General features: G+C 36.6%; 1 protein-coding gene across 2 annotated transcripts in view; it reads right to left on the bottom strand.

Moving 5' to 3' along the window:
• Window positions 1–5,356: 5,356 nt before the first annotated feature.
• PKIA (cAMP-dependent protein kinase inhibitor alpha) overlaps window positions 5,357–15,634 on the bottom strand; it is a 95,264-nt gene continuing 84,986 nt past the window's right edge. For both annotated transcript variants that reach the window (XM_008255683.4, XM_002710648.4), the window contains 2 exons: window positions 12,278–12,455; window positions 5,357–8,782 (listed from right to left, as the gene is read on the bottom strand). In XM_008255683.4, the coding sequence (XP_008253905.1) occupies window positions 8,703–8,782; window positions 12,278–12,428 (231 nt within the window). In that variant the 5' untranslated portion in view covers window positions 12,429–12,455 and the 3' untranslated portion in view covers window positions 5,357–8,702. The remainder of the gene's footprint in view (window positions 8,783–12,277; window positions 12,456–15,634) is intronic.

The following is a 15,634-nucleotide window of genomic DNA, read 5'->3' as shown; positions in this document are numbered from 1 at the left end:
TCTCAGGTTTTTATTCCTCCAAAAAGGTCATGAAAAATACACATTATGAAAAATACATGAATGCATTTCAGTACTTTTTGCACCAAAATAAACTTCTTTAAATTTAATTTTTCCACAAACATTATGAAGTACCCTTGTATGCTGTGCTTTAGCTTACTAGTATTACTTTTTAAAAATATGATATCATGTTTACCTACCTTGGTACCTTAGTTTATGTCAATTTTTCTTATGATTTTTATTTAAGAATTTATTTACTTATTTGAAAGGCAGAATTACAGAGAGGGAGGGATAGAGAGAGATCTTGCATCTGTTGGTTCACTATCCAGATGGCTGCAATGGCCGGGACTGGGCCAGACCAAAGCCAGGAGCCAGGAGCTTCTTCCTGGTCTCCCACATAGGTTCAGGGCGTCAGGCACCTGGGCTCTCCTCTGCTGCTTTCTCTGGCCCATTAGCCAGGAGGTGGACTGGAAGTGGAGTAGCCGGATCTCAAACTGCCGCCCAAATAGGATGCTGGCCCTGCAGGTGGTGGCTTAACCCACTACGTCACAGACCCTATGTCATTTTTTTCTCTGTAGGATATCTAATTTCTCCTTCTTCAATGACATAAGTATTTCAATAAGCAATTTCACTGCGTTGTTTTACATGATATTTCTTGTTGCGTGAATTTCTCCCATAGAATCTGTATGGGATATTCCATGTTCACCTATTACCACTCATAGCAATCAGTCATATTTTTATGGAAAGGTGTATACTTATCCTACCATTTCTATTAAACAAATGCACTTTAATAAATCATGGGGTCCTATGTGGCCTTTCCTTTGATGGAGCCCAATTCCAAAAAGTTTCATCTAAAAACCAAAAAAAAATTGAATAGGATTCTAATATTTATTTGTATCTCTTTAAGGAAATTAAAGATCTAGTTGAGAATCTACAAAAAGGCTTTTTACTCTCGTTTCTATTTCATTCTGTCATCTTCAAGACTCTCACTTATCAAGTTCCTCCCTCCACTGAATTTTTTATAGAAAAACCCATTTCATTACTTTTTAAACACTCCTCCAATTTTGAACTTTCAATTATGTAAGTTGACTTAAACATGTTAGGTTTAAACACTTTTTTTTTTGGTAGTTTTCAATCATTACCTGATTTATCTCCAAAAGAGAACAGCTCTGGCATTGATTCTTCATGCACAAATCTTTCTCCTCCTATTGCTCTATGTACTTAATCTTTCAGTTCTGTGTGATAGGCCTGGGAGTCAGCCAAGCAGAAAATAAATTCTTAAGATAGTCGAACTGAAGAAAAATTCCTTATAAGAAGTATGGAATGGTGATAGGAAAAGGATGTGGGTATTTATGGAAGATGACTTTAGTCCCCATTGAGTATTTTATTTTTTATCGGTGTATTGGATTTTGTGGGATTTTTTTAAGTGCACCCATTATTATATCCAATAAAGAGACTTAAACTTAGTAAATGCTCAATTATTATTCCCTGAAAAAAATTCATTGATTTATGGATTTTATTTAGGATCATCTGAAAAGTCAGATTCTGTTTCAGTTCTCACTCCTTAGCTATAGTTGTGTCATATAAATATTGCCCTTGAAATTCAGTTATTTATTGTTTTACAAATTCCAAAGTGCATGTGGGATTTAAAAAAAAAAACCTTAGAACTTCATTATAAGAGTTCTAATAGTCACACCATCATCAAATAATGTGTAAAATGAGGCATGGCAGCTAAAGCACAAAGATGAATTCTGTTACCACAGTATTTTAGCCAGTCTTATTTCTTAGTTTCAGCATCTAAAAGCATACTTTTAGGCTCATTATTCTAAAGTATAATTCTTTAGTCTTGTTAAATGTACAGTGTTAATTTGATTACCAGTGTTTTCTAAAAGACAACAATATTCAGGAAGAAGACTTTAGAAGTCTATACATATATCAACGTGCTTTCTTGAATTTGTAAATCTGTATTCACTTTCTATTTTTAACCTCTACTTCCTTTCTTCTTATGAATCCTTGCCATTGAGGTTTATCATACTCTTATCAGAACCATCATTTTTGTAAAGCATATTCTTAGAAATTCCTAGAGATCTAGGAACACTGGTGTTCCTTAGGCCAAGATTGTAGCATGCACCCTTCTTTTTTGGGCTAATCTTGAATCTGACACACTGGAAAGTATTCATGCTAGTGTCCAGAAATACCTTTACCAGGATCATTATTTAGCTGAATGGCTTATCCTACTTTGCTATTTATCTATTCATTGTCCTATTAGACATCTTATCTCTGTAAGTCAAATCAAATCTGTGAGTATGTGTGTGTACATACATTATAGTTTGAGGTACATATTTAAAAATAGTTATTCTGGGGCCGGCACTGTGGTGCAGCGGGTTAACACCTTGGCCTGAAGTGCTGGCATCCCATATGGGTGCCAGTTCTAATCCTGGCTGCTCCTCTTCCCATCCAGCTCTCTGCTATGGCCTGGGATAGCAGTAGAAGATGGCCCAAGTACTTGGGCCCCTGCACCTGCACGGGAGACCCGAAAGAAACTCCTGGCTCCTGGCTTCGGATCGGCATGGCTCCGGCTACTGGAGCCATTTGGGGAGTGAACCAGCGGATGGAAGACCTCTCTCTGTCTCTACCTCTCTCTGTAACTGTCTTTCAAATAAATAATTATTAAAAAATAGTTATTCTATTGTATAAACTGGAAAAAGGAATGACAGACAGATTACAGAAGATTTTATTTTCTGTAATGTGTTTTTCCACAGATTTCATTATTTTCCACCACCAACTTTGTCTCTGAGTTGCCTTTTTCCCTAAATGATTTATGTGTAAATTCTGTGCCAGTTATCTTGTGGGTTTCAGAAGAGTAGACATCATTTACTTACAAATATTTATGGTCTATAAACAATAAGGATATAAAGATGAATAAAAGAAAGCAAATGTCTTCAAAGGACCTACTGTAGCTAGAGAGAGATGCATGGGAACAATTAGCTATGATTTAGTGAAATCATCTGTAATCTTGGGAATCAAGGAATATGGAAGAGCTCACTTCCTAGGCTGGGGTTTGGGAATGGACTTGCAAGTCAAAAAAGCTCTGAAGAAAATAGTGCATTGCACATAGCCTAAAAGGATCAGTGAGAATTTGCCAGCAACCATGAAGAACATTTTCAGAACAGAAAAAAAAAAAAAAAAAAGCTAACAGAGAAAAAGCTATATAAAAGTAAAATGTAGTACTTATACCAACAATAGACTTTGCCTGACTAAGCAAAGTTTTTCTTTGTGTGTGTGTGTGTTTTTGCTTTTTTCTTTTTTTTTTAATTACAGTCATGACATGATCAGATTCATGCATTAGAAAGATGCATCTGGTTGCAAGATAGTTGGGGGCCGGCCCCGCGGCTCACTAGGCTAATCCTCCGCCTTGCGTCGCCGGCACACCGGGTTCTAGTCCCGGTCGGGGCGCCGGATTCTGTCCCGGTTGCTCCTCTTCCAGGCCAGCTCTCTGCTGTGGCCTGGGAGTGCAGTGGAGGATGGCCCAAGTGCTTGGGCCCTGCACCCGCATGAGAGACCAGGAGAAGCACCTGGCTCCTGGCTTCGGATCAGCACAGCACGCCAGCTGTGGCGGCCATTGGAGGGTGAACCAACGGCAAAAGGAAAACCTTTCTCTCTGTCTCTCTCTCTCTCTCACTGTCCACTCTATCTGTCAAAAAAAGATAGATGGGAAGATTGTTAGACAAGCAGGTCCTGAGCTGGCCATTGCATTGTGTTAGAAAAGCAGTTGAATGGGTTGAACTACAGACAAAAAGAAATGGGAAGTTTCAGGAAATAGTGAGGAATTAGAATAGATGAAATAAAAAACAAATTGGGGAAGAGGGAAAAGTTAAGAGAATTTTAGGAATCTTGATTTAAGTTTGCTGGTAATCCATTGCTACCATTGTATGATTTCTATAGCATATGAGAAAAAGCAAATTTGGAAATGAAATCATATTGTGGATTTAGTGTTAAAATGTTTAAATTCAACATGCTGTTGGGAAATCCAGGTTTAATTCTCCAATGGGGAGGGTGATCAGGATTAACTTGTGAGGTGGAGATGAAGATATATGAGATTCAGCATTGTAAATGTGGTGGTTAATGATATCAGAGTGGAAGAGGGAAGAGAAGGATTAGAGGGCAAAGGATGGAATCCCTGGGATCCATGATATGTGGTGGGATTGTAGAGAAGGAGGAGGGTGAAGAGTAATCAGAGAGAAAGGAACAACAAACAAACTAATTAATGAAAACTTTTTTTGAAGAAAAGGAAAACAAATGAAGTATAAAAAAATTCCATGGTAAGCCAGGATAAATACCACTGAGTAAACTAATAAGACATACATAAATTATCTCTTATATTTGTCAGTTGGAATTGGTATATTTGTTTATGTCTAATTCAGAGAATGCAGTTGGACTGGCATTTGCTTATATATGACTAAGGTTCAGAATTAGTGATATTATTGACAGTCATGTCAGAGTATAATGGAACACAGAACTATATCACTATTATATATATATATATAACTATATGTAACTATATAAAGGATTATCTTGTCCACATATCTCTGGATGTCCAGTTTCCAGGTGGAATGCCCATATTTATGAAAAAATGAGCATTGTAGGATCTGAGGATGTAGCAAACAAATGTAATGGGGAGATTGTAGTTACATAATACAGATCCATACATCATGGCAGGTTCTCATCCATAGAGAAAAATGACTTTCTCTTGGGATACATAGACTCCATAAAATTAACAGACCTCTTGTTAAGCTCAAAGAAAATTGTTTAAAAAAACCTCAACAAAGGATGCTTCCTCTGTCCCCCAGGGACATGGAAAGAGAGCGAGCTGTGTAGAATTTATATCTAAACTGATATTTCAAACAATGAATAAACATTATTACAAAATTTTGCAGTTACCCAGAAGTAAAGAAAAGGAGGTGGTTTGATTGATTGTGATTCTGCAAAGAATATGTATGAATGTATCTCTGAATGTTAGGGGCTGATGTTGACTGGAGATTCTGATAAATGCCTGTCTTTCTCCTTATTGGACATCACCTTTCTGCAGGTAAGCAAGTAAGAAATAAATTTGTGATACTGGGGTCTACGATTTATGATGTGGAATGGTTCTGGTTGATAACATCCAGGAAGTGGGCTACTAGAATGAAATAGAGGTGAAAATTAATGGAGTAAAACCTGGAAAAGGGGAGCTGGAGCACTGGGTACATCCACCACAGGATGGCTGAAGCTTTGGATTTCTCCTTTATTTTCTCCATCGCATTTACTAGCACCAAGTTATAGTGTGTGTTCAATAAATACTCTTAATAGACTGTGAAAATTTCAGAAAAATTTTGTTGCTTTTAATATCAATTATGTGAGCATGCAACGTTGCTAAATACATGTCATACAGGCTCACAAATGAGTTCAGAGACTGCCACTCTTAATTAAAGAACAATGTAGAGTCTATTAAGACATCATAAATTATAGATCCTTTCCTGTCTTTCCTGGATAATTATACATTTCCTCCCTACTATTACTGTGGTGTCACTCAACAGTTTTGTTGCTCAGCAGTTACATTTGTTTACCCATTACTGATTCTCTATAATAGCAATATAATTATCTTCCAAAAGGGTGCATTACCATCGTCTCTAAGTAAGAAGTACCACCTAAAAGTTGGATGCTGCACTATCTGTTACCTATTGGAAAAATATTTTTATGAATTTACGAGAGCAGTACATTGGCATTAGATGCTTACAATTGATAAAGCTGACGAGTTTACACTAGTTGCAAATGAATCAAATAGCCAAAATCTTAATGTATTTTGTTAAATGAAAATAAATAGAATGGAAGAAAAAGAGAAATATGAATCATGGTAAGTTTGTAGCTTTCCTAATAGAAAAATTTCTTCTGCAAGGTATAGTCTCCCAAATAAGAAATAATCAGATTTTTTGGTTTTTTTTTTTTAAAGTATACTTTCTATGATCTACTCACATTTATATCATTATCCACCTAAGTACCTTGAGAAAGGCAATTTTTCTTTCTGGGCCCCAGTTTCCTTCTCTAAGATATGGAAGCTGAGCAAAGTCATCTCTGAAAGTTCCAAAAATTGCCTTTAATTCTATGGCAGTAAAGAGCTCCTTGGAAACAGACAAACATGGATTCAAATCTTAATTCCATCACTTTTATGTTTTTAAACTTGGAAAAATTATTCTCTACTGAGTGTTAATTTCCTAATCTGTGGAGTGGGATAACAATATCTCTTTAATTGATTTGCGAGAAAATTAAATGAGTATGTGCTGCAAAGTGATTAGCATTGGCATTGGGATTGCATTGGCATTGGGATGGTATTGGCATCCAGTGCCTATTATCAAACCAATGCCTTTGTTCTCTACCCTTTCTTTTCCTCCTTAAAAATTTAGATCCATGTGTATTATTGACTTGCAAGTACAAGATGTTAAAATAAAATTAGAAAGACTGTGAACTTTTGCTAAACAAAATTTATAAAATGTGGATGTATTGGAAAGTCAGTATTTACCTTCCAAGCTTGAGAATGCCTTCACAGATTTGACATTGCCTTCCCAGATTGGGATTGAATATAGCAGACAAAGTAGCAGTAAGAGGTCAAACTAAATCAAAAGCTCCATACAAATTCACAATTTAGCACTATTTATGTATTCAAAGACAAGCATGGCACCACATGCATTAATATAGTATATCACATAGGAATATAAACCCTCCACATATACTCAGCACTGATTCTAAACTTTACAAAATCACAGGAAATCAGTTTAAAATTCCACAACTTTAAGGAAGATGAAAACTTTAGATTCACAAGAAAGCTATGGAGATAGTTAATGAGGATGTTGAAAAGTGATTATATAGGCAGTATGTTTTAGATTGTCTAGGCCCCAGGAACATCTTTTCACATCTGTGAGTCTATTAGTAAGTAGATTTGCTTGGATATTAGCTGGACATTTTGACCCTTTATGGGTTGGATAGAAGTCCTCTAAAATTTAATCTGTCCTCTTTCTGTTCTCAGAAAGACATTGCTAATTTTCTTCCCTAATACAGCTGTTTAAAAGTCAAATGAGACCCATATTCCTATCCCAGTAGTAGAAAAGTACTGCAAAGGGAGCTATGAGAAGACTTAGCTTCATCTTGTCTGTAAATTTAAAGAAGAGCTGATTTCCTGGCAGAACCATAAGATCACCTGCTGAAATGCAGTTTCATCTGGAATTGTATCAAACCCGTGAAGGACAGCTAAGGGATTTCCTATTGTTGGCTTTTTGTCCAGTAATGCATGAACCACTGGCATACTACTGGTTCCTTATTTATTACAACTAACAAATGATTTCATAATACTGACCAGAGGGATTCCACAGCTCACGGCAACATTCCACACAAGTATTATGATGTCAAAAAACAGCAGAGGCCACCAACAGTATCAATGAAGATTTTGTAAATTTCTAAGGATGGTAATTATTATTGTATCAGAATGCAATTCACACTAATTATTAATAAAAGTTTACAAACATTAAAAAGTGCATAATAACATTTGGATCTGTTAGGGCTGAAAAAAAAAAAACCATGAAAATCACAACACGAGGGCTTTACATTTGTGATTGGTGTCCACATGATTGCAAGGAGATCATGTTCTCTGTCTTAGCCTGGTGAAGATGAGATGTCTCTCAACTTTAAACGGGAACATATAGCATTTGAGAAATTTGTTTCCACAGAACAAAATATTTCTAGTTCGTAGCATTATCTAGGGTTTTCTTTTCTATCTTCCCAAATCTTTAAAATTCTCCTAATTAAAAATTAAAAATATTAGTTGAGAGACGTTTCTCCTCTTGAAAATAAAACAAAATTCACAAATTGAATTCTGCTCTGTGCAGACACTCAACAGATTGATTTTTTGGTAAAATTCACATTAATGGATATTTTCAAATACTGTGTAATAAAGCAAAGGAGTCTTAGGCTTAATCAATTCATCAGTATACAGTGATCAAAGAGAAAGATTATGGTTAAAAAAGTGTGTCCTATCCTGTGTACACCAACACACTATGAAAAATTAAAATAAAAATGCAGCCCTTTTAAAAATGAGTGGTATAAAAATTCACAGTAATGTACATAATTTTTGTTTTTCATAAGCATTCAAAGGGGGCAGTGCTGAGCATCTATATTGTACAATACAAAACAGTGTCAATAACATAGCAGTAACACACGGATACACAATGCTAAAAACAGTGCTTTCTGGATGGTTCATTTACTGGGTGAATACTTGAGCCAGAGATATATAAACTCTGGGTTTCAACCAACCCTTTGCAATTAGACACAATTAAATCCTCTGACATTGTGAGGGGCCAGATGCTACAGGAAGAATCATCATCTAGGTCAGTGCTACTCTCTACAAGCATTTCATCATATGGTCAGGTGAAAGGATCCATCTGAAAATGATGTCCAAACACAAGCCACATGATTTCAACCATTGCTAATGACAGAGGTAGAGAAAAGTCTGTCTGCAGCCACAGCCTCTGCCCCCATTTTTAACATAATGAGCGGGCTCCTGGGATGCAGCACAGCCATTTTCTTTTTCCCCTTTTCACTCATGGAAACAAATGCATTCCAGCCATTTCTGGACATGTGAGACATTGTCAGGTGTTGCTGAAGGTCAAAGTGGGGCATTAGCTTTCAGATTTTGCTGCTTCCCCTTGGGCTTCCCCACTTTGTTCTGTTGAACTTCGCTGTGCATCTTCTTCACCTTCTGTAAGAGAAAATGAAAAAGAGGGTAAGGGCAAAATAAAATCTATCACTTTTATTACTGGATCTCAGTATCTTGAGCCTTACTCGGGAAGTCTAAAATCCTCATAGAGACCATCAAGAAAATAGCTGAAGTTTTCAAGGCCTGGCTAATTCTGTTAACTTGGGACCTTATGAACCTGGGATATCATGAACTTGGGACAAAATAACATTTTAATTTTCACAATTGTTAGTGATTAACTATACTTTTGACAAATAGCTAGGAAATCTCATCACCAGTGTATAGTGTAACAGGTTACAGAAATCAGAAGTATCTTTAATAGAAATCAGAAGTGAGAGAAACCATCTTTTTTTCTCTAGCTTACTTGAAAAAATATTTTTAAACTGCATTTTCCATTATGTATAACACTTGATGATAAACAGCTGACTGCTCAGAGGTTATATTAGTTCAAATTAAAAGCAGTAGTGGAATATGAAGGACATATTGTAAGCTGAATAATCCCTTATCAAACAGTTACAATGGTGTCTGGTCTGACCTTAGAGAATATATGTACAATTCCAATAATTCTACCTTTTACTCAGAACTACAACCTCAGCAGCAATCTTATCCACATAGCATACACTGAAACTGAACAATGCTTCTACTCTCTATTAGGTCACTTTATAAGAGAACAAGCTGTAGGCAATCCTTGACTCAAAGATTAAAAATTTTTCATTGCTATTTGGTTCCTAGGCAACCAATATGTCTTGGTGGACAAAATATTTTGGGGTGTTGCAATAATAAATATTATACCAATATTTGCTAAGAGTTTGTGATCATAATTCCCATGGCTGGAAATAAATGGGTTGATTTTTTGTTTGGATCATAATGTTGAAAAACAGTACTCTTAACAAGTATACACCAGACATCTGACCATACTCCCAAAACAGGAAATCTTTAGGAAGATTCAAAGCATTTCTTTCATATAAAAATCATATACTGTCCTAAAGAGGTTTCAAAGATATAAACAGGCATTATGTATTATTTTCATATACTGCTTTTATTATTAGAAAAATGGTCAGTCTCCCAAGATGTGTAGATGGTCTGAATCTGAGATATGTGGATTACCATTCAGCAAGAATTTGTGAAATAGGAGAAGATCTTGGTAACTGAGGGAATGGAGTCAAATTAGGGCAAATGTAAGACAGCAGAATATTTAAGGATGAGAGTGAATACATAAATATAAGATGAGGAATTTGACTCCAGTGGGGATTGGGATTTTCTAGGTATCGTGTGGCACTTCTTAGGGCTTAGATTTATGCTGCAAACAGAGCTGTTGAGAAATAGAACTTGTTAACAAGTCAAAAGGAAAACATGAAGCAGCAAAATTGTTGAGTATAAACTAAAATGAAACTGAAATTTAGGAGCTACAAGAGGAAGCTCCTTCCAATTCTCAGGCAGCAATGTTAAATATGCTGTTTTACATTAATGATTTTTTACATTTTAGACTTTCACATGGTGTAATTTTTATTTTAGTTATTTGTATATTAGAATAACAGAGTCAATGCTATTTATATTTTGCCTACTTATGAATTTTGATTGAAAGAGAAAATTTTTCAAAAGTCTAGAAGATGGCAATTAACATGAAGAAATGTTTAGAAAAGACATTTGGAAGCACAAAGATATCTGAATTAGTCTAAATTATTTAATTATAATATACTTAGTTAAAATATAAGGTTATTTTATTTTTCATAATTATTAAAATGAAATATTAATTTATTATTTAGGTTATTGATAATAATTATATAGTAAATATTTTCTCTAATGTAAGAAAGGTCTTGGGGCTAAGAATGCTCAACTTCAAGTAGAATGGAAAAAGGAGAAATTAAATTACATGATGAATTAAAAATATCCTAATATTAAAGATGAACAAAATTAATATAGATTATTCAAAATAGCATATTAAGGTAAAATTTTTTTAGAAATCATATGAAATGAATTAGCCAAGTTTCAAAGGCTGAATAAAATGTATATTTACCCATCCCATGTCATGAAATCAGAACAATTTCTTCTAATCTTTCTCAGAGCTACTTGGGAAGTGACTACTGACTATAACAAAAGAGAACAATGAAACCTGAAGGACAAATAGGTGCAAATATTTTAAAGTGGTGAGATTATAGTTTTATTATTAATCTGAATATTAAATTACCAATCAGTGACATACTGCCCTTTAGTCACCAAATAAAATGCATCCTTATGGTATTTTAAGGTAATGTGCTGGTTTTTTTTCAATAATGTACTTGTATATATACCCTGATTCAATTTTCCAGTAAACTGAAGTGTTTGCCATAAAATTCTAATCGTGAAGACATATTGAATAGTTACTAGACAAGTCACAAACTATGATAACTGTTTCTCATGTATGTAGCATTATGATTCCTTAATCATGAATTCTTTCTAGTTTTAAAGGTTATTTTTGCATAAGATTTTGAAGGGGAACACATTCAACTTTGATAATTGTTAAAGCAGTGGAAGAAAGGATTACATGGGACTTACTCTAACACTCAGAAGGAAGGTGGTCAAATATTTTAGAGTATAAAACTTGTTTTTGATTTTTACTAGTAAAGTCAGACTCCTTGAGTAAGAATTCCAGGCACAGTAAGAAGAGGAAAATTTCACAAATCATTTGTATCATGAAAGGAAAGCTAAAAGACCTCTTTACCTGGAACTTATTTAACAGATTATTTCACCTCAGTTCTCAGTGCAATTAGTCCTAGAGACCAGTTTCTTCTGAAATCTTTTTTTTTTTTTTTTGACAGGCAGAGTGGATAGTGAGAGAGAGAGAGAAAGTTTTTGCCGTTGGTCCACCCTCCAATGGCCGCCACGGCCTGCGCGCTGCGGCCGGCACACTGCGCTGATCAGAAGCCAGGAGCCAGGTGCTTCTCCTGGTCTCCCATGGGGTGCAGGGCCCAAGCACTTGGGCCATGCTCCACTGCACTCCCGGGCCACAGCAGAGAGCTGGCCTGGAAGAGGGGCAACCGGAAAAGAATCCGGCGCCCTGACCGGGACTAGAACCCGGTGTGCCGGTGCTGCTAGGTGGAGGATTAGCCTATTGAGCCGTGGCGCCGGCCCTGAAATCTTTATTAGAATTAAGGTGTGTCAGACTCACCAGTGAAGCTTCTTTAATATTTACCCGTTAGACATTAGAAGTAACTAATATTGTCAAGAGTAGGAGCTCCAACTTAAATATTCTGTATAAGCGATTTCAAAGCTCTTAAGTCATTAGGATTTAAAAAATCGTTAAAGATTCAACATTTGAGTGGAAAACCCTATAAAGAGAATTCATTGAAAACAGAGTGGGAGTGATGAAGAGATTAGTCACAGACTTTCATCTGGCCCTATACTTTTTATAACTCTTGTCATGTGGTTACTTTCAAAGCTGGCTTTTTGTGCCTTGATCTTAGTGAAATGCTGCAAATCATTCTATGTTGATAGAGAAATGTGTGTCAAATGACTCACCTGTCTTGTTGATATCAAGACCTGCTAATTTCAAGGCTAATTCATTGCTGTTGCCACTTGCAGAGGAAACCAGGATATCATGTATTGCATTTCTTCTACCTGTTCTTCCTGAAGCAATGAAATCTGCATATGTAGTTTCCACATCAGTCATTGCTAACAAATATCCACATAGCAGGGACTACAAAAGAGAGAAAAATTACAAGGTAAATATAATAGTAGTCAACAGTAAACATTTAACAAAGACATTTATTAAACTACTGGACTATGATATGTTGTGAGACAATTGTCATCTTTACACATCCACCAAGCAAGTAGTGCTTTGATTCTTGTTCTAAGTATTTCTTGATTTTAATATTTAATTATTTTCATCAAATTCAATTCCTTTCCTCCCTCCCTCCTTCCCCCTGTCTTCCTTCCACCTTCCTTCCTTCTCCGTTTCTCTATTTTTTTTGTTTGTTTTTGAGATAACATATTTTAAATTTACATTACAGTAAAAAGGCTTAATACTTCATCAAATATAGGGGCTGGTGCTGTGGTGCAGCAGGTTAAAGCCCTGGTCTGAAGTGCCAGCATCCCATATGGGCGCCGGTTCTAGTCCTGGCTGCTCCTCTTCTGATTCAGCTCTCTGCTATGGCCTGGGATAGCAGTAGAAGATGGCCCAAGTCCTTGGGCCCCTGTACCAATGTGGGAGACCCGGAAGAAGCTCCTGGTTCCTGGCTTCTGGCTTCGGATTGGCACAGTTCCGGCCATTGTGGCCATCTGGGGAGTGAACCAGCAGACAGAAGACCTCTCTGTATCTACCTCTCTCTGTAACTCTATCTTTCAAATAAATAAAATAAATCTTTAAAATATAACTTCTCCAAATAAGAAGTTTTACAAATAAATAGTAAAAATACCCTAGTTTAGTGGGAATATAGACAATCGCTATAAACAATAAGTGAATGGAAAAATGACCATTTCATCCATATATAGTAAATTTTAAAGTAATCACAGATCATTAAAACTATAGTAGTATAACATTCTTAATCATCGTTTTGACAAAGGTCTAAAACAAAATTTTACAAATCTATATTTGCAGCATTAGTGATACATACAGATATTTCTTTTTTGTTTACTTTTAAATTCTAGCTCCCATATATAAAGGAGAACATGTGGTATTTGTTCTTTGAGGTCCGGCTTATTTCAGTCAACATAATGTCCTCCAATTGTGTCCACTTAGCTGCAAATGGTAGAATTTCATTCTTTTTTTAAATAGCTGAATGGTATTTCACTGTGTATATACACCATATTTTCTTTATCCATTCATCTGATGATGGACACCTTGGTTGATTCCAAATTTTGGCTATTGTGAACAGTACTACTGTAAAAATGGTGGTGCAGGTATCTCTGATTCATTGTGTTCAGGTCTTTTAGGTGTATGCCCAGCAGTGCGATTGCTGGATCATATGGCAAGTCTATTTCTAGCTTTTTAAGAAATCTCCACACTGTTTTCCACAGTGGCTGCACTAATGTACATTCCCACAAACAGCGTATAAGTGTTCCCCTTTCTCCACACCCTTGCCAGCATTTGTTACTTTGTGTGTTTTGGATTTCAATGATTCAGACAAGGGTGAGGTGGTATATCATTGTGGTTTTGATCTTCATTTCCCTGATGGCTAATGATGTTGAGCATTTTTTTCATATGTTTGTTGGCCATTTGTATTTCTTCTTCTTCTTTTTTTTTTTTTTCATTTTTAGACAGGCAGAGTGGACAGTGAGAGAGAGAGAGAGAGAAAGGTCTTCCTTTGCCCTTGGTTCACCCTCCAGTGGCTGCCACGGCCGGCGCGCTGTGGCCTGCACACAGCGCTGATCCGATGGCAGGAGCCAGGTACTTATCTTGGTCTCCCATGGGGTGCAGGGCCCAAGCACCTGGGCCATCCTCCACTGCACTCCCTTGCCACAGCAGAGAGCTGGCCTGAAGAGGGTGAACCGGGACAGAATCCAGCGCCCCGACCGGGACCAGAACCCAGTGTGCCGGCGCCGCAAGGCGGAGGATTAGCCTAGTGAGCCACGGCGCCGGCTGTATTTCTTTTTTTGAGAACTGTCTATTGATGTCTTTTGCCCATTTCTCAACTGGATGTTTGTTGTTGTTGAGTTTTTTTAAGTTGCTGGTGTATTTGGGATATTAATCCTTAGTTAGGTAGTTTGCAAATATTTTTTCCATTCTATTGGATGTCTCTTCACTCTATTGATTATTCCCCTTGTTGTGCAAAAGCTTCTGAGTTTGACATAGTTCCATTTCTTTAGTTTTGCTTTTATTGCCTGTACTTCGAGGGACTTGTCCTAAGTATTTAGATCAAAGGTCAGGGCCTGACAGTAAATACTTAGGCTTGCAAGGTCATAAGGTCTCTGTTCAAAGTGCTCAACTCTGTCCTTGTAGTGCAGAAGCATCTGTGGGCAATATATTAGACAAATGTAGTTAACTAACAAGCTTGATTTCCAGAAACAAGCAGAGGGCCAGATTAAGCCTTCATGCTATATAGTTTGTTCCTAGCTGGTTTAGATCATAAAATCATCTTTTTCCAATACCATTTTAGTCTCAACTCAAGAGGAAAGAACTTGAAATGAGATAGGGGGTTGAGTAGAAATTATCTCTCCCAGGAATAAGCAGTGAGCAAATGCATTGTCTGCAAAAAGTCTAAGGATATTAATGACACTGACCAAAATCCAGTTTGCTCTTCATTGTGCACCAATGATTCTAAACAGAATCAGTAATCATATAGGGCTTTTAGTCCAGGAAAACAACTTCCTCTGCCCCCTCAGTGAGCCATTACTTGAGAGGAATAACCAACTCTCTGAACTGAAACTTTGAAATTAAACATTTGAATTTATGGTCAATCAAGGTGAGTTTTCCCAAATTTGATGACCCACATAAAGGTTTAAGGAAGAACAATATTTTCAAGGTGAAATATGAGATATGCATATTAACAAAAGACTACCAAATGCAAATCTTTAATTTCTTTTTCTATGTTTAAATTGGTAGCTTTCCCTGAAGGTCAAAGGAGGGATGGGTACTAAGATTTGAAATAATGGAGAATTTCTGTTGGGTTAATCTGTTTAAACAGCACTTCAAAATGATATACTTGCCTTCCTATCGCTAGCCTTCCCAATTACTTTTGACCACTGTTCAGAATTAAAAACATAGGGGCAGGTGCTGTGGCATGGCAGTTAGAACCATGGCCTTCAATGCTGGCATCCCATATGGGTGCCAGTTGGTGTCCTAGCTGCTCCACTTCTGAACTAGCTTTCTGCTATGGCATGGGAGGGCAGTAGAAAATGTCCTAGGTCCTTGGACCACTGCACCCGTGTGGTAGACCA

The sequence above is a fragment of the Oryctolagus cuniculus genome, chromosome 6 (genome assembly GCF_964237555.1).
Source record: "Oryctolagus cuniculus chromosome 6, mOryCun1.1, whole genome shotgun sequence".
Taxonomy (NCBI): Eukaryota; Metazoa; Chordata; class Mammalia; order Lagomorpha; family Leporidae; genus Oryctolagus; species Oryctolagus cuniculus.
This window is presented reverse-complemented; position numbering and strand designations above follow the sequence as displayed.